Genomic DNA, 19,778 nt, shown 5'->3' with positions numbered 1-19,778 from the left:
TTTCTCATGTTTGGGCTGAGTTGTTTATTCTTTCCTTATCTATATTACATATACACAGAGTACAAGGTGCTACATACACTGAGATAGAGGGGTGCAAAATGGAGAATCAAGAATCTCTCCAAGGTATTCTATGTGTCTATTTATCCAATAATCAAATGCCAAGTTATTTCCTTTACTGACCCAATGACCTGACAGCTGTGTGCTGCACTGCAGATTCTTTCATCCAATCACTCATTATTACCCAAAAAACCTTAGAAGAAGATGGAGAAGGAAGAAAGACAAGAAGGAGGAAGAGACAACACTCCTAAGTGTCCATCTTTGATTCACTAAAACTCCAAACTCTAATGTTCCACTTAGTGATTTAACAGAACTCTAACTTACACACTCACATTATTAGGTTCTTTACTTAACTTTAAAAGCTGTCCTCCATGGTTTTAGGCTAAACTTAGGTGCTCTCTTGGGTGTCAGAGCCAGGCACCACAGATAAGGGTCTATTTCCTGTGCCTCTGACCTGAACGTGGCTGGATATGATACCTAAATTATTTTAATTAATCTTTTTTAATTATTCACCTCAAGCTTTTAGGATCACACAATTTTTTCTTCATAATTTTTTTTGTATTGATTTCCCTCATTTGATCTACATTTTTATCTGTTGATGTTTGAGTTTTGGAAAGATCAGCTGAATTTTGCATCACGGTCCACGACCTGAGAACTACCTTAAACTCCTCCTTAAATAAAGATTATCATTATTTTACCATTATTTCATTTTCTGACCACTATTTTTTAAACCTGGATTGTTGTTTGACCCCCAGAGACCTCCTGCTCCTAGGAGTTTGACCAACTCAGTTTTAGACAGCTCTAGCTAGGTGAGAAAAATCCCATATTCATTTCCCATATGAGTGCAATTTTTAACTTGGCCACCATCATGCTTGTTCAGAAATCTGAGTTACACAGCTGTGTGCTGTAGCATCCATAATCTGCTGAGTTCAAATGTGTGAATATAAAAAGGAAGAGAGACTGTAGCAAGAGAATAACTTTCACTTTACAGAAGACAGAAAACACACATTAAAAATGTTTGTGGCCCAGGACATGTGTGTGAAATTATTTTATTTTGATTTCTAGAAGATTTTATGACCAAACATGTACCATATGATTTCTTGTGATCATTTACAATGTCATGAACCTCCCTCAGTTCATTTCCAACTGAGGAAATATGATGACATATGTCCAGGGCACCTAAAACTGAAACAAGAGCAAGATGGACAATAACAGCAGATACAAACTTAGTGTATAATTTTGAACATCCGTGGTTAATTATGAGCTGCAGTTTTTCGTGTATTTGGGATTTTCTACATTCCAAACTATATTCCTCCTTGAGGCAAAGCAAGATTAAGATTAGGCTTATTACCAAAATTATTCTTTCTGACCCTATAAATTTGGCTTTTGCCCTAATACCTAAATAAATTCTTTAAAGCATTTTAAAAGACTGCTGGAAGATAGCTAGAAACTGATATATGCATCTGATGTACACATAGTATGCTTCTTGTGACTTCAGAATGTAAGCCTCTGGTGGGAAGAGAACATGGAAGAGAAAGTAAGAATGGCAATGAGATTCATTCTATCATCCACTTGTAATATTCTTTATAATATTTAGAGGAGGTGGTATGACACAGAGAATAATCAACTAAAGACAAAAAAACCACCCAAAGGTGATGCTATAAAAGGATGGTTATAACATTGTCATACAGCAACATAAATTACCAGAATTTTTATTTTTTTTTTTTTAAATCTATCTGCACTAAGAGTAGGATTTCAGAAAATATGTTTTGATAAAGTATCCCAGAGATGCATTTGGGTCAAGTTCCAGCCTCAGCAGGTCTCCATATAAGTTGTGGAGAAACAGACCACTATGGAAATCACACGTTTGTTGGAAAATACATGGAAATCACTTGTTTATTACAAAAAAGGTCCTGAGATAGATGCTGCATGAAACTCAAATCAACATATCAACTCAATCTCCATCCTTAAAGCGAAACAGGAAATTGACACTAAAATCCAAACAGCTGAGTGCCTCTAAGGGCCATGTGTAAGTCAGCCTTAAACACCAATAGCTATTTAATTTAAACAAATCGGTCTTTCTCATAGCTGTGCCCATCCCTGCGCTTTTCCTCCAAAAGTCTCGGGGTGTCCCTGTCCGTGGTGCTGAAGCCCAGGCGCCGAGGCTGGCGGGGACAAGGCTCGCTCTGGGAGGCTCCCTGACCCTGGTGCTGCAGACACGGGCTGGGGACAGAGGGACAGGGACAGAGGGCTGTGGCACATCGGCCACGGACCCTTGGGGCCGTTTGCAGCTCTGTCTCCCAATTTTGGCAAGTCGGCTCAGCTGTCAGAAAGGATAATTGACCCACTTTATCTCTCAGGACAGCATCTGTCTGAGTGTCACTGACATTCCAGTTTCACAAAATCACTTTTCCCCATTTATAACTGTGAAAATAATTATACCATCAAGTCAAAACTTTCAAGGGAATCTAGTAGACTACTCAACACTTTAGTTTGTACTGTTTCTAATTAAAAAACAGATTATCCAATCTAAACAAAGAAAGCCCATAATAGTCCTAAAGTTCTAGCACTGTCATGGGATGTGAACTTAATAATCTTACACAGCCTCCTTCAAAGACAATCTTTACAATTCTCTTCCCTTTTCAGTTCTCTGTGTATGCAAATAAACCAGATCAGGAAAAGAGTCTTCATTCTTCCAGCTAGATTTTGCTCTTTCATGGTTTTCTAAATGGAGCCAACATAAGAAAGGTTCTGCTCAGAATACTACTTGCTTGTATGCCTCCCTTCTTCTGAAAGTTTCTCCCAACATGGTTATGTCAAATGTTTAGGTCTGTCAACCTACATTTTAGGGAGGATGAAGTGCTCCTCTCCTCCAAGAAGCAACGTGTGTTTCACAAAAAAAGCATGAAAATGGGGAGAATCTGATAAATATACTTTATACTAAAAATAACAAAATCCGTAACAGAATATAAAATGAATAATGAAAAACGTGTTCTTTCCAGATATCACTGATATCCCTGGTATCATTCAGGCTGGTCTTAATACCTCTAACACTGTTTCTTGAGATATCCAAAATTCTAGAAAATTTAATGGACCATCTCATAAGTACCATGGATCTCAATACAAATTTTGAAATATTTTATTTCCTGTAATGTCCTGTTTCAAGCAGGGATTCACATGAAGCATCCTGAAAGAAAAAATATTTGTACCTTCCTTCTGAGGTAATCCTGTCTGACTTTGGAATACTTTTTAACTAAGTGGTATCTTTTGTCACAGATACAGATGACAAATTTCCTACCTGAAATACCAATTACAAGGCAGCCAGGACAGGTGCTGAGCCCAGCAGTGCCAAGCCTCAAAAGTTTTAGCACCTAAATTCCAGATGTTATTGCCAATCAAAATAAGGCACTGCCATTGCACCCACTCTTGTTATTTCTCACACTGTTCCTCTCATCCTCCTTTAATGTCCAATTTTTGAACACACTTCATGCTTAGAAGGACAATGAGTCCTGGTGAGTTCATCAGTTTTAAGTGCACTCCTTTTGTGTGTATTCAGCATGAGCTGAATAAAATGTAATTTACATTTCCTACATGAAAGCACTTGATTCACAGCATATCTGTGCAGATTTTAATGCCTCTCTAGACAAAAAGATTTCTTTTAAAAATTTGCAAAACTATAATAGGTTCACATCAAAACATTTTTAGTTTCTGTTTGCCAGGAGGTAAATAACTAAGCAAATTCAATGCCTACCCCAATCTGCTTCCACACAAGGAAAAATATGGAACACAAGTTTTACATGCAGTGCATTTGTGGCTCCTGAAATCGGCACCCTGCAACAAAATTCAGGCTGGCATGCTGAAGAACACCCAACAGCAAAGTTGACATCAGAACAACAAAGCTTCTTTAATTTTTCATAGTAAAAAAATCTATTATTTCTCTTCTGTCAAGGTGTGTTTTTATTAGAGGCTCCCACATACCAATTAAACACCTCACTTCACTGAAGGTGAGATCTATTTGTCGCTTTTGTACACTTGACTGGAAAAGAAGTCAATACATACATAACAGCCTCTATAAAATTTATGATGATTTAGCAAATATTGCATAGAATAGATAAAGATATGAATAAAAATATTATTATGTACACATGTAGCTATAGTGCAGAGAAAAGAAGATTTAAGAGAGCATAAATTTCTTCTCCCAGTAGTGACAGTTTATGATCTTACAGAAATCTTGTGCCTTATGAGAGGAAAATTATGAACAGCTCCTTGCATATAGCAAGATCTTGTAACAAACTTTTGAAAGTATAAAATCATGCTTCCATATCTCAGTATTTGCCATGTATTCTTACTTCTGTTTTCTTTTCTTACCCAAGTTCAGAAATACAATGCAATTTATTGCTTTGACTGAATAAGGAAAAGAATGTTCTTATGAATAACATAAGTAATGCAGAAAAAGCCCCACGTTCTGGTGGGAAACTGTGTCTGTTGTGTAAATAAAATATATACCTCTCTGAATATAATATGTAATACTCATTCCAAACTATAGTCACCTCTTAAAGAATAAACACTTGAGTCAAAGCAGGCTAAGAGACTGGCAGTGCACTCCTGGCATTTGTCAGGAGCCTTCGTCAGGCTGACAGCAATATTAACCACAATCCATTTCAGTTGCTTTGGTTTATCATTGTGTGACTGATGTTCAAAACAGTGCCCTAAGAAGCTGCTTAAATAAAGTGTTAGTTTAACCTACACTCTGCAGCTCTTTAAATCTGTACTAACTGTGGACTCCTAGCTGACACATTAAAAAAACTGTTACTTAGATTTGACACTTCACTTACAATTTCTAAATAATTTTTTAAAAAGAAAATTCTCATTGTCTTAGGCACCAAAAAAAAAGTAAAGATATTGACTTGACTTCCTTTCTGCCAGATCAAAATCAAAGTTCCCATTTTTTTTACACAATGGGAGCAGTAAACTGTGATGATTTTCTGGGCATGCAGAAGGAAAGAAGAAATGACTGACAAAACCATGTAGATATTTAAGTGAAATATCTTTAAATATTTTTACAAGCTTTAGCAGTGCAAAAGCATAGACATGCTACAATATGTAATTAGTACATATTTGGAAGCATTACCCCCCCCCAAGATAATAGTGCTACAATGAAAATATCACAATATACATGACATCCACAAATATTCATAGCAGAATATTAGCAAGGTCTTCCAGATACTTGTCACAAATTCATCCTCTGACACAAAGTTTAACATTTTTTAAGCTACTTGGAGCTGATATTGATAGAAATGCCCAAACAGTAACAAAAACTTGAACTGCTTTATTTGAAACAGGTATGACATAAAGACTCTCGTGTGTATGTGTGTATACATATATATATATATATATATATGCAATAACTATGTGCTGTTTAAAGGTCCCAGTTTTCCAGCAAATGCTTGAGAAGGTTGAATATAGCCAGAGATGCAATCTCAAAGTAATGTCCTCCCTCAGCACCAGCAATGGAAAGACTCCTTCAGAACTGAAAGCACACTTAGCAATCCTCCTCAAAGACTGCTTTCATGAACAGAGAAATCCATATAACCAGTCAATGTTAATAAAAAAACACATAGAGCAGGTTTACTATCCAATCTCTCAAATGGAGGTAAGTGCAGTACCTGACTTAAAATGAGTGAAAAATGTTCTGTTTCAGGCAGGAAGAAAGACCAGGACTACAGTGCTGATTGAACTGACTCTTTACAAATGAAAATACAATTAAAAGGAGACCCCTCAGAAGTACAGCACCTAGAGAGTCCTTTTCCATGTCTCCAGTTATTTCAGCAATTACATGATCTATGCAGAAGCATCTCTTAGCAATAAGTTAATGGAAAATGAAGTTGCAAAAACCATGTCATCACCAAGGAATTTTTTAATGATTAGTATGTTTAATTTATGTACTAACTCAAGGTACCCAGGGCTGATGTTACTTTTAAGTTTTCAATGCTGATTTAAGTGCAATTGACAAGAGTACTCTAGCTTGGCCATAGATATTTCTGGCTGTAAACTACCTTCAGATACTTTCTGGCCAGGGGATTATTAAATAGCATTTATTGAATTCCACAAGAAAAAAATATTTTAAAATAAATAAATATTTACCTTTTAAAAATTTGTTAAAATATAAAATATGTTCAGGTTTACACATGAACGTGGATCTGTCTCAGGCAGACATTCTCTGAGACCTTAATGACTTATTCACATTAAATAACACTATTAGGAAAAGTTATAACAATAGTACCTCAGAATCTCTGCTTTGGCTTTAAATGTGTACATATACACATTCAAAAGGCATGGTACAGTCTTCAAATATATACATACACATATATATTCAAATATATATACAAATAGATATATGTATATATATATATGTGTGTGTTTATTTGTCCATATATTTGCTGACTATACAGTATGTTTTTTAAGATTAAAATACTAAATCAGTAATTAATCTTTTTAACACACCTATGTTTAGGTGCAGTTTAATCAACTGCAAACTGAAAGCAGAAACTTCTAAAGCTTCCATATGTCCACAGGGATTTTTTTAGTAGCAAATTACCAATTTATATGAGACTTTTAAAAAACAAAAAAGCTATTATTAAAATACTCTCCTTACCTTTTCTACTAATTAGCTATATTGCTAATATATTGCTCCATGCCAATCATTTCCCATAAAAGTCACCTTTTAGAAAAAGATCCTGCTTGCTGATCAGTGCCCCCAGTCTTTGCAGAGAAAATAAGAGATACTCCTACTTTGAAAAATGAAATAGTCCTTTCTGGAAAAGCATTGCAAGAGAATAATCACATTCCATAAACAGGCTGTATATTGAATCTGCAAATGGTGGGGGGACTGCTGAAAAAACCCACAAGGCTACTCTGCCAGAAAGGAATTGTTTGGAGAAGTTGTTCAAACCTGCCAATGTCTGTCTGAAAAAGGACAGCTGAATTAATCCAGCATACCAGAAAGGCTACATAGAGGAAGTAATAAAATAAAGTTTCTACTCATTGGAATATGGGCAGTGATTTAAAAGTACCTAAAATAAAATGGTATCGCAAAGTTTGCTACTACAAAAAGCACAATTCTCATCAGAAAAAACAAACAGAAAAAGGCTAATTTTTAATCTTTAACAAACTCAGCATTTCTAACTTCATTAAAATTTGAAATGAAATGTCATGTCTATGTTCCAACTAGGAACAGCTTCCAACAACAATTATTAGGTTGATACAATCAGAAGCAATAAGAATGCATTAATTTTTACACGATCTGATTCCTACAATCAGTACACACATGAAGAATTAAACACTGTTAATGGTTGTGCAGGTAACATTAATGTATTACACATAGCAGAAAATGCTTACAAGACTGCAAACTGCCATGATAAAAATATAAAGGTATATTTGATGACAAATACCTTTGACAAATCCCTGAAGTTGCTAGGAAGTGTGAGGTCCAACTCCTCTGACTCATAGTTGGTGATAACCCAAGGGAAGACAGGGTACTGATTCAAATCATTGTAAGTTCGACCTGACAAACAACAAAAAATCCCCCACTGTGAATAAAGAGTTATATTTAACCAAAATGTGTCTCTAAAGATAAAACAATAGAACTTTATAAGCTGTTTGAAAGAACTGCAGTTTATATCAGATCTATTATCACTTCAATATTATAATTTGCTTTATTGAAATGATAATGGTAAAGTTGACAATATGCTAGTATTTAATCTAAAACATTTCAGCCCATTTCACTTTAATTGTAAACTCTTTTGCATACAGTAAGTTTCACAGTTAATTTCACTCATTTCCTAAGCATTTATCCTTTCTTTGTTTACATCATCTTGTCTTCTGTCTCCTTAAGGTGAAATACTTGAAAAAATGGAGGGTCAATGATTTTTGTTGATGCTAAAAATTAAAGCATTCTTTTTACATACTGTCTTAAATACAATATGTGAAAGAAGAATGAAGTAGCTCAGACATTTAGACTAAAGAATTTTTCGATTAATAATTGTTCTATCTAGAGAATTCACTTTGAGGGAAATTCATCCTTGCCCATTGTCCATCTGTGGATATGCCAACATTTACCATGACAGAAAATTTGGTCTGGATACAGGTTCATGTATACATCTGCACGTATCTAAGATGGAAATAATACACTTCTTCCAGTAAAACCAAAATATTCAATCAGAATGAACATATACCATGCAGACATACACACCCCAAAGCCTGGTTTCTAAGTTAAAAATGCAGTTTTTACACTCCTGTCTCTTTTTGTTATATTGTTGCAGAGGCTCATTTATTCAAATCTTCAATCAGCGTGTTCTTGAGATTTTGTCCAGCTTGCCCTTAGAAGTCTCCAAAGACAGGCTTTAACCTCTTCCCCAAGAATATTATTTTACAATCCAGCCTGTAAGGTTGTCAGAAAACATTTTCTAAACCTCCACCAAAGCTTTTCTTCTTCCAGTTTTCTTACACCACTCAGTATTTTTCCATACTGGTTTGCAAAATTTTTAAATGTTAGAGTCAGTCTTTCCCTAATCACTTGGGTGTATTGCACATTCTCCCTTATTGAGGATTAAGGTTACTTACATGACACTGGGATAACTATCTTTCTTTCAACTCCCTATCATGGGCAACTCAACTTTCCCTCTTTCCATAATGTTATCTTTTTGCTTCTTTTAACCTCAAACACCAAGCAGATAAGAATTCAATTTATTATTTCAGTAATATATTAAAGCTGAAAAGGGTCATTCATTAGAGCCACAGGAAACAGTGTCATGATGTGCCTCATTCAGCTGGAGCAGTAACGAGGCAAGCAGATCGACCCTTACTTTTAAAAATCTGCCAGCATCTTGGCACCTCTGACTTGATGACTGATTACAGAAAACACCAAAACTGACCATTTGTATAAAATGCAATTAGTGCAAGCACAGGCATTTGTTATATCAATCGTGTTAGCAAGAGCCAAGCCTGAAAGGGAATTAACAGACCTTTCACCACTGTCAATACCACAGAAAACAGCTGAAAATTGAGAAATTTTCTAAATTGCTCAGAGGACAGAGTAAGTTGGAAAATAAAAGGGATGTCATGAGACCCAACAGTCAGCCTCCACTTAGTAAACTGAAGCCCAGCTGGTTAGAAGCTGATGGGGTAAGATGGGTTAAACAAAATATAGCTTAGTATTTACAGAATGAGTGGTTAGGACAAAAATAAGTGGATACAAATTAGGGTTGGGTTTGGGTTAAGGGTGTCTTAGAATAGCAGCACTGGCAATCCAAGCATTGCACCCTTTTTTGAGACCAACCATGCATCCTGTAACAGTGGTATTTATTGAGTAAATAAATCTCCTGCTCCCTGGCTGAGATTTCCCAGCCCTGCAGAGAACTTGTTGCACCTATGATATTTAGGGAGGATAGTACTTATGAAAATTACAACTTAGAATACTGAAGATAAATAAGTTCCTATGTTTGAGGCTTTCCTAAATAATTGACAATCTATATAGTTCCTGTCCCCCAAAAACAGTCATGATATGTTGATTTTAAGTGCAGCTCAGTACAGTGTTATTAATACCTCTCTAGTCTTACATAACTATAAATAAAATTACAAATAAAGGAAATTTAGGACGATTTTTGTGAAGTTCTTCAGGACAAAATCAAACATCAAAAAAATTACTCATTAAAAGAGCAAAATCTAGTTGTGCCCTATGACTGTTGACACTGTGCCATGATTAATTCCTTTTCTGTGTAATTACAGTAATTTGGATGTACAGTAATTAGCAATACCTGCTATAGTGTTTAGAAACATCAAGTATTCAAAGTTGGAAATCTCTCGGTGTTGCCACCGCTGAGTCATATTGGAAGCTTTGAAGATCTGTCGTGGACTAGCCAAAGAAATGCGTCTGAAAACAAAAAAAAATTGGAAAAAAAAAATAATGAGAAACCTGGGTGGGTCTTCCTTTTTTACATACATGATTTTTAGTGGCAGTAGTACACATTCTTTCTACCAGGTCTATGCTAGATTTCTCTTGAGATCAAAATGCCACTTGGATACTTGAAGTTCATTTTTAAAGTTTTATAATCTAATAAGAATAAAAGAATTAAAGCATCTGACAGCTGGATATGTCAAGATTTGAAAAATTTCCAACAGAAACCTTTACAGCTGTGCATATTCAGCTGCTCCGTGATGGCTTGATGTATTACAGAAATATGTTACTGGAGATTTAGAGAGCTGGAATATCATTAAATAAGAAAATTACAATACTTTTAGATTTCATGTAAGAATAAAGTCATCTTTAAGGAGAGGTTTTTTAAATCCCTCAAGAACAAAGGAAAACAATGATAAGATGATAGAATTTCATTATGAAGTCCATCCTCTTGAGATTTAAATTCTGGGCAGTGTTGAAGAGTTAGTCATAAATAACTCAAACTTTCAGAATTTGATGCCAGATTTCCTAATGTTTATGAAAGAAGACTGTAGAGTCAGTCCTTGGAGTGATAAATTAAACAGAGAAGAGTTTATCATAAAATTCCCAAGACTGTTTTGTTCATAACAAAAACATCTGCAAATACCAAACCCACATCACTTAAAGAGGAAGAAAAGAAATCTATAAGTAGTCTTAGTTAACAAAGCTTTACAGGTATTGGTAAACAATTCAAGGAAACTGTAACTTTTTTTTATCAAGCCCCATTATGTTGCAAACAAATTGATCAGTACAAATGGATGTGAAATCTTGACCAATGTGTCTTCAACATACATTTAAATTTTTCACACAGAGTTTCTGTAAATAGAAATCCTGATATTCTTATGGAGTGGCTATAATTGCAGTCCAAGAGATTTTTTGATTCTGGACTCCAAAAAAACCCAACAAATAATATCAGAAAACATCCTGAACTATTTTAATCCCATTTCTATGTACAGGAATCTATTAAAAATAAAAAATTTCAAGTAACAACAAAAAAGATACTCCCTAAGGGTTTCCTGCTGCATGTTATGTAAACCAGCAGGTATAAATGCTTCATACCATGTAGGCTGGTTTGATAAAAAAAAACCCCAAAAACTCTTAGAACTGACAGATAAAATAAACTCAGATAATGAAATACCTGGTCTGGGGTAGTCCAAAGATGGTACCAATACCAACCCGAGGTAGACAGTTAACCACTTTCTTCACTGTTGCTTGATCAGGGAAGTTGAACATGACACCCACTGTGAGTATGAGAGTTGAAATATAGCATGATTTTACACATTTTAGACATGCTCAACCAACACAATGCAACCCTAAGCTCAAGTGTTCAACAGATCAGACAAGTTTCCTTCAGATCATTGTAGATTTGTTTGGGTTTTCTTAATCTCCAGAACTCCTTTAATATATCACACTTTTATAACAGGAATTTCAACAGAAGTTGTCACTGTTGCACATCTTACAAGGTCTACATTTGTTTTCCTTTATGAATAGGAATTAAACCTATATGCACAGATTGACTGTCTAGAACTAATTAAAAAACGTATGTATTAACTGGTTCATACATTTACTAATTTACTTTCTATATATTTTCTAGTAATAGTTTTCAAAATACTGTCTTCCTATTTCGTCTGAAATATGTGAATGACACTTATGAAACAGCAACCTAAAAATCTAAATAACAATCTAATTATGGTATCACTAGTGGCCATTTATGACTTCAGAGAGTACAACAAGTGTTCATGCATATGATTAATATTCTGTTGGACATTATCATTACCAGAAAAATGCTCTACATTTTAAATAAAGCATGACAGGCAGGGAAGTCACTGGTCTAATCCAGTAGTGAAATTATTTCATTCCGTTGTTTTTGGTGTGTACAACTAACAATTATCTACCCTCCAAGGGGACAAAAAATCCTTTAATAACATAACAGATTTATCCTTTAATAGCATAACAGATCAGAGGTAGGACTGTCTTGAGCAGGACTCCTCAGAGAATGCCAAATAAACACATGGATATAAATGAAAGTGAGGCATTGATAATTCACAGTTTTCATGTTTCATCATAATTTATCATTAAAAAAAAAACCTGGAAGGAGAAACTAAATTACAAAAAAATACTGACTTAAATACTGATACATTTAATCCAAGCCCTTCCTCCATGTCAAAACAGACATGACTAAACATTCAAACAGAATGCATGTGTCCCCACATCCACACTTGTCATTTCTTTAAATTCACTGTACCTCTATTTGCCATGAATATCTCCAGTGCTGTATTTTGCAAGAGGTAACGTCGGGAAAAGATAGAGCGAATCTCTGAGAAAAGCCATTTTCCATGGAGTCCTTCTGTATATGCCAGAATCTAGGAGAAAGAGATAGAGAGGATGTTTTAAATATGTTAGCTGGACAGGTAATACCTTGCAAAAGAGAAACTCTTTGACCCACAAACTTGGATTCTACCAATTACCTCCAAAACCTGCAACAAAAGTAAAATACGCTGAAACTTCAAATCATCTTATGAATCTCTAATGCATTTTTGTACTCCTGAATTCAACTACTCATGTCAAATATTTTAAACATTTGCTTGCATTTTTTTCCTTTAAAGACAGCTATCTATTTTTCATAACAGTTTCAGAGCTTCAAAAACATTATTAAATGTTTGGCACTTCAGCAAAGCATAAAACCCTATTCTGAAATGTATTTCTAGTAGCACTACATCTATCTGCACTCCCTTCAGCATTGTAATAACAGGCCTGTAACAAATAAGCAAGAAAAAAATGTCTTTAAAGAAAATAAAATGTTCCTTAGGTTTATCATTAAGGCAGCATTCACTAATTATGGAACTGTAAAAGGTTTGCTGTATAAGAGGTTAAGTATCATTTTGTCAGCTGAGGTTAAACACAAACCTGTAAATGAACTCAGCATAATCTCTCTATGGAGTAAGCGATTGTCAAAGTAACTTGTTACAATTCCTGTCATCCCATCTGACAGACACAGATGCTTAGTCTGCCTTCACAATTCAAACTAATCCCGTTTTCAGTCCTCAGCCACTTTGTTTCTTTGTTGCTTCACTTTCTCCTTTTCATTTCAAAGCTTAATCATGTAAGTGTTAAGGGACAGAGAGACTGGACACTTCTCTACCTCAGATTAACAAATTATAGGAGAAGGAAAATCTGAGATTTGTCAATTTTACCAAACACGAAAGCACTTAATAGAAACCCATCACAGAAAAGGAGACTCAGATGCAATCCTTATTAACATCACTCTTACCACAGTTTCACTTGAGCAATATATTGTGTATAAAAACAAAACAAGTGAAATTCAGTTCCTTAATATAACAAAGACTATTAATGAAACCAATAATTTGTTTACAGGTTTTTAACAGAGGAGGATTTTGCCTCACATGTAGCATATATTGACAAATAAAACCTGCATTTTTGTAGCACAGGGAGCAGATGCATTATAAAAGCACTACACAATACAGCACAAAATATTGCATCAGCTTTGTGAATTATAAGCAAACAAGACTGGCAAACCAAAAGCTGATAGCACAGATCAGAACATACAAAGCATATCATCCCCCACACCTTCTTTCTTTTTACTTAATCCTTCATCTTCACCTCAATACAAGTGCCACAGTCAACTTCTCTCCCAGCAAACACACACACATACACACAGAAAAAGAAGGAAAAACGACGTAATTATTCCAGTACAGAATTCTAGAAAAGTGATGAAAGGACCAGAAATTGTCAGTGGTTGCTAAACATTTCTGGAACTGGGGAACTAAAAGACTTGGGCCACACTGACACTTCTCACAGCACACCCATAGCCCATCCACACTAATTGGCAGATTCGTATAATTCTGTGGTGCTGTTCAGAACCACTGCGGTTGGCTTTTGTCACACACATATAAATATCCTCTAAGAATACAACATCAAAAGAGGATACAAAGGAGACAAAGTTCCAGTGCTCATGCACAGAAATCTCTTAGTACATTTTGCTGCTATTCATCCACCTTATGATCTTGAAATTGGAGCTTCTAATTGCAATGATTGATTTTTTTTTAACACAGCAATGTTAACCTCCACTTTTCTGTACCAATAAAACACAACAGCCTGTTTCTCCCCATCGGTCTGCGCATGGCAAATTCAAACTCTATCTGCGTGGATGCTGTGAGCAAAACCAGCACAGTAAATAATTATTACTTTTACCCTGTGAAATGAGCATTTTTGGTGAGAGTGGGAATCCTGCACAAGCCCCAGACCTTGCTGTTTCCAACCTCCTCAAAACTGGAAGGAAAAGCACCAACTTGAAAAGAGCAGAGGTGGCTTGCATTGTGCACCTCATAGAGCCACGGTGAAGTTAGTGAATTCAGCGAGAGAGGATTTACAGCAGAACTGGAACCGCACCACAGAAACACCAGCAGCCACCGCTGTAACCATTATCTGAAACACTCATTAACAAAACTGATCAGGAGACACAAGCAGCTGAGGCTGTGCTGAGCAAGGCCTTCATTCCGGGCTGGAGCAGGGTCTGCCTGCTTTGTGGCCTCACTTCAAAGTCTCTGGAGTTCAATTAAAACTGGATTAGGTGGGAGCAGACCTTCTTTGGGACACTGTGCTGTCTGAAACTCCGGGCGCACTGACAGCACCCTAGACAGAGGTCTAGCCTGCCAGTGAACCAGTTGCCATGGAAACTGCAGCACTGCCCCTGCTCCCACTCATCACTCCACCTAGAGCAGATGAAAGGTCCAGAGTACAAACACATTTCTTTCATGTGTATTGCTAAGTGTTCCTTATGAAAATCCAGTGCAACCTTTTATTCCATAGAAAATATTAGAAACTCCTAGTTGCAGAAACTGGCTTGTTTTTCAAATTCAATTCAGCATTTTTATTCTGGCAAACAAAAGTTTGAGTTTCTTGTTTGTTTTGTTGTTTTTTTTAAGATCACTTTTGACATCAGAATTACAACTTTCAGAAACTATTTTTGCATTTGCCTGTTTTCACCCGTAAGCCACACAATACAGAGGTCCACCTCAGAATTTAAGAACAACTGTCTTCTTCATACTATTGTATAACATTCTGAAGTTAAAACCAACTCATTTCTGCCTTTTGTCGCTGCCACTTTTGGAACAAGTTGTGCAGCAGAGACTAATCAGAGTGTACAATCTAATCTAATCTGCAGAAATAGTACTGCCTTCCCCACATGAGAATGTATTTACAGAATTTCAGTTGATTTAACGCATCAGATTGAAGTTCAATCTCTGCACATTTCATTTGTTTCAAAATATACAACACCCCACAGGAGAAAATACAATTTATACTGTTTACCATTTCATTTAAACAAATATATAAACAAATGAGGCAATGGTAAAGTTGTACGGTTCCCAAAATCTCATCAGACAAACTGTTCTGTAATTAGACTTTGGCAATACCAGATGAACAGGAGTCATGACAACATTACTAAAAATACAAAATTACTTCTCCCTTTGCATAAAGTCCCTTCTTTTACTTCAAGTATTAGGAATGAAGGTCTGAAACAGTACTCAGTTGCTGTATTCATGCTGATGGCCCCAACACTGCACAGCTGCAGGAAATTCCCTAAGAAATTAGTGAGTAAAGAACAGCCAGCTTCAAATTCTACTTGGAGGAGATTCTGAAATCAGAGTTACATGAAAACTCAGGTAGCACAATGCTCACCACAAATTAAGGTCATACAGAGGTAAGTGCTCACGATTTACAGTCACATATCAGCTCATTTCCCAACATTAAAATGCTCATTTACTTGGAAGCTACTCTACCATTTTACAGTTTTTAATGCAAATGCCCCATTCTACCTTTCCTTCTAAACCCTCCTTGAATTTTTATCATAAACAATGTCTATTGTCAAAGACTTAATGCAATAGTTAAAAAAACACCCCCATCACTACAGCTGCCTCCTGAATTAGAAAAGTAATATTTTACTGAAAACTAAATGAACATTTTGCTTTACCTGTTAAGCAAGCCAATCAACTTGTTTTATTTTATTTTACAGAAAAGTACTATTGATCTTGAAAATGTGAATAGGCTAGAAGTAATTAAGTCTGAAAATGGATTATAGAACTGAAACAGTAATTGAATAATTATATTACTTTAATGTCAGCCAACTTAACTGCCATGAGTAAAATAAAAGCTAAATAGCTTATTTAAAAGGCTGATGCACATTTGTGTAATTTTAAACAAGTTATAATACAAGACAAAGAAAAAAAAACCCCACTGAATAAAAATATAGAACATTTAATTTACATTCTAATTTGATTACAGGTGAGAGATAAAGTTTATAAATGCATTCTAGCAGCATTCCAGGTCATTTGGGGTCATTTTTACTCAGGAAGGCAAAATTACAGCACTCAGAGGCTACAAAGTCTGAAACTCAGTTCTCAAGAAACCTGGATTTCTACCTTAACCTCAGGTAATCCTTGCAACCGAGGATCCTTGGATTCTACTGTCCTGTAGAATCTATTTAGTTCCTGGCTGCAGAATTCACAGTGAAAGGGTCTTACTCTGCTCTTTGTTCAAATACAGCTAAGTACAACTGAATTAACAGGGAATTAGATGAGACTGTTAATAATCTTAAATATCAATGTGCTCTTCAATAAATCAGAGTCGCTTATCAATTTTTTCTAGATTTCTCAAAGAGACAACAAATACGATGTTTGCTCTAAATCTCAGATATTTACAAAATTATTACACTGAAATCCACAGGCAACAAGCAGCAGCCTCCCAACCAGTGCCCTGTGTGAGCATGCACAGTCTGTTACACAATCCTGTTCAGCATTTTCATGGGTGACAAACTCAATTAAACATATTCATTACTTTAATGTTCCACTAGACAGTTTTACCCGGCATAAAAAAATTAAATAAATAAATAAACACTCGGTGACCTTTGTATTGATCAGAGCAAAATGGCTTATGCCTGGGTGTGGGTGGTGAAGGGGTTGGGGAGGGGGGTGGTAAAGGACTCTTATGTTTTCTCTTCCAATTACTGAAGGAGATGATAAAACCACAGCAAATGATGTATCAGCTCATTTTATCTTATCGCTTTGGGGCTAGGTGACAATGAAGTTCATATTTCACTGGTTCCCATTGAAGATTGTGAAAATTACTTGCCCTTATGACCTGAAATTTCACTGGAAGACAGAAATTTCTCTTCTGCAAAGTAATGCAATTTTTCAGATGTCAACCTTTAGCCCAGCTTTAAAAATTAATTTCATTTATATTAACCAATGATATTGATATTTTCACAGAATGCTCTTTGATACATGAACCACTGACTAGCAAATTGATGTGCTCAAGGAGGATAGAACTGTTTTATCTGAAGCTGGTGGGGACAGACAGATTTAGCACAAACTGAAATTCCTATTTCACAGTATGCTGTTTATATTAGCCTCAAGTACCTTAAGGCCTTTGGACCTGTAAATAGTTTAATCTTTTGTTAGGATTTAGCTGTGCTTCTAGATCCATTCGGTTTTGAAATCATTTCTCTCTACCCAATAAACAAATAAAACACTATGTGCTTGGAAATAATAAGAATAATAAGAATAAAGTCTGTCCAAGACCACATATCAGTAAATTTGTGATGACTTGAAAAATATTTACCAGATTATTAAAACAGAGGAATGCACAATATATATTCTCCCTTTATCCTGCCACTTGAGCTATATTTCAGTGTGAAAAAATACACAATGTAAATTTTCTGAAAGTGATCTTATATTAACTCTCAGAAGAGATAACCTTCTGATTATCCCAATCTAATTTGGAAATAAAATTACGGGGGGAGCCTGTATTTTAGAAATTCTCTGGTTTGACTACGTGGTTCTAAACAGCTCACACAGACTAATAAACCTGCATACAATGTTAGCAAATTTAGTACCAATTCTCTTATTCCCTTCAACTGGGTCTCATAAACATTTTTTTTTTTCCTTCTTGATTAACCCTGCTGGGTTTTAGAGACCAGGGGTTCATTACCACTATCAGAAAACATTTAATTAACCCAAAGAACAGTAATATCTGATTGCTAAAGACAGTCATGCAAGGTAAATTATCCAGCATCAGATAGTGGAAGTTCAAAAAGAAGAAAATTAATATAGGTTTGGGTCACTATCCAAACCCTGCAAAATTAAGGACATAAAGTTACACCTGTGTTTGGAAAATATGACAGCAGGTTTATTTATGATAAAAAGGAGCCAGAATTGCAGGAATTCACAGATTCTCTGTAGGAGTTGACTGATATCTTGATTTAGTTACATCCTGATTTAAGAGCTAGTTGGACCTGCTCCTCAAGAGGTAGATAGGAAAGCCTCATACAGATGTTTACATCACCTGGAGTAGGACAACTTTTTTTCCTCTACCAGGGTTACCTGTTTATGCTATTTGCCACAGCACTGACATTCATTCATATACCTGGTATGTAAAATGATACAGACAACAATTCATAACCAAGAATCTTTCAATCATTTAAAAATAACTCAGCATAGCTTTTGTGGACTGCATTAAATCATACAACTTCATGATTTCATGTGTCAACAAATTCCATCAGTTAGACACAGTGCAAATACTAAAAAAAGCTTGTTTTGATTTCATTTTGTATACATTGAAAAAATGACACTACCTGCAAAAGCTCAAGAAGAGAACTTAAGCATCAATGAGCAGAATTCCATGAAATTATTTCTCTCTGTGTAGAAGCTGTCAAATGAAGCTGGTGACATTAAATAGTGGAATTTGGATTAAAAATGCTGAAATAAAGTATTATCAGTATTAAGACTTTGTAGTGATGAATGTGCAGTGGTCCATTCCATGATCATTACCCTGTGTGAGACAGAATTTTGGAAAACTAGGTGGGAAAACTCCCTTTGTCATCATTTTATCTATCCAGCTGAGAAGCAGGTGTCTAGTTGGCTTAAAAAAGTCCTTCACAACTCTCTTATTTTGTGCATAACTTTGTATTGCCACAACTGTTGCTACCTTGTTAGTTAGCTCACCTTCAATTTTATTAATGCAGACAACTAAAAGACAAAGACCAGGAAGCTTTAGATGTTCCAAATTTTCACTCTCCAAAAACAGATCAATTAATTTGTCTTCCTGTCTCCTTTTGAGCTAACACAAAAAAGAAATACAAATTCAGATTTAATTCATTATGGAAATGTTTTATTATTGGAAAGGAAGTTATAAAATAAAAATTCTTTTAAATCTTAACCTCAAATGTTTTTAGCACACTCCCTAGAATCTGGTATTCTCATTAAGAAAAAAAAAAAAAAGTTTGTTTTCAAGGCGATAAGTATGACCATAATCAATATTTTGAAAATATAAATCATATAGAAAGTTTCCTAGCAGAAGTAAGACAACATAGGACTAGTGGCTCAAAACCATGCCATGATGTTGTAACACTACTGCAATTAAAAAAAAAAAAAAAAATTTCCAAAAAAGCTCTCAAAATCTCTCAAAGATGGAAGATGGAAGTGCCAGAAAAATAATGAAAAGGAATCAAGCAGAGATTTCTTTTTTTATATAATGACAAAAATGTTGCAGATTTGGGTTTTTCTTAAGTTTAAAGATCTTTGAAGTTTAAAGTCTGGTTGGTCTCTCTCCTTTTATAAAATTTCTAGTGCAGAAAAATGTTGGAGAATAGTCATTATCAGACTATTGGTTGATCTTTAACAAGTACAGAGTCTGAAAATGAGGACAACTG

The 19,778-nt window shown here is 35.3% G+C and overlaps 1 protein-coding gene across 5 annotated transcripts in view; it reads right to left on the bottom strand.

The window, feature by feature from the left end:
* LRBA (LPS responsive beige-like anchor protein) overlaps window positions 1–19,778 on the bottom strand; it is a 367,896-nt gene that overhangs the window by 109,863 nt on the left and 238,255 nt on the right. For all 5 annotated transcript variants that reach the window (XM_033513748.1, XM_015624023.2, XM_015624025.2 and 2 more), the window contains 4 exons: window positions 12,297–12,414; window positions 11,190–11,292; window positions 9,873–9,988; window positions 7,509–7,621 (listed from right to left, as the gene is read on the bottom strand). In XM_033513748.1, coding sequence (XP_033369639.1) covers window positions 7,509–7,621; window positions 9,873–9,988; window positions 11,190–11,292; window positions 12,297–12,414 — 450 coding nt within the window. The remainder of the gene's footprint in view (window positions 1–7,508; window positions 7,622–9,872; window positions 9,989–11,189; window positions 11,293–12,296; window positions 12,415–19,778) is intronic.

Source organism: Parus major, chromosome 4 (assembly GCF_001522545.3).
Source record: "Parus major isolate Abel chromosome 4, Parus_major1.1, whole genome shotgun sequence".
NCBI lineage: Eukaryota > Metazoa > Chordata > Aves > Passeriformes > Paridae > Parus > Parus major.
Note: the sequence above shows the minus strand (reverse complement) of the source record. Positions and strands in the feature narration are given on the sequence as shown.